Raw genomic sequence first — 302 nt, forward strand, 5'->3', positions numbered from 1 at the left:
AGGAGTTCGCTTTCGCCATTCGCTTCGACGATGCCGGCGCCAGGGCTTACGTGCTGGTGGCCGATGGGCAGGCTGCCATGGAGGCCTGGGTGAAGGCGCTCTCGCGGGCCAGCTTCGACTACATGCGGCTGGTGGTGAGGGAGCTGGAGAAGCAGCTGGAGGAAGCCTGCAAGAGCTTAGCTGCTTGCCGCAAGTCTCCGCGGAGGTCCTCCTCCTCCGGCAGGAAGAGGCACCTCTCCAACCCCGCCTTGCTGCCTCTCCAGGAGAAGCCTGCTGTCCTGGAGAATGGTTACTCCACGTGG

At 64.2% G+C, this 302-nt stretch overlaps 1 protein-coding gene across 1 annotated transcript; it reads left to right on the forward strand.

Annotated features, from left to right (window-relative positions):
• Positions 1-5: 5 nt before the first annotated feature.
• On the forward strand, positions 6-299 carry LOC103926413 (sesquipedalian-2-like; the record flags this gene model as incomplete). The annotated part of the gene is made up of 1 exon (XM_009318399.1): positions 6-299. A coding segment is annotated over one exon (294 nt), but the record flags the coding sequence as incomplete, so codon positions are not given.
• Between the last annotated feature and the right edge of the window lie 3 nt (positions 300-302).

This window comes from Pygoscelis adeliae, unplaced genomic scaffold (assembly GCF_000699105.1).
Source record: "Pygoscelis adeliae isolate BGI_AS28 unplaced genomic scaffold, ASM69910v1 C10013089, whole genome shotgun sequence".
In the NCBI taxonomy this organism is placed as follows: Eukaryota; Metazoa; Chordata; class Aves; order Sphenisciformes; family Spheniscidae; genus Pygoscelis; species Pygoscelis adeliae.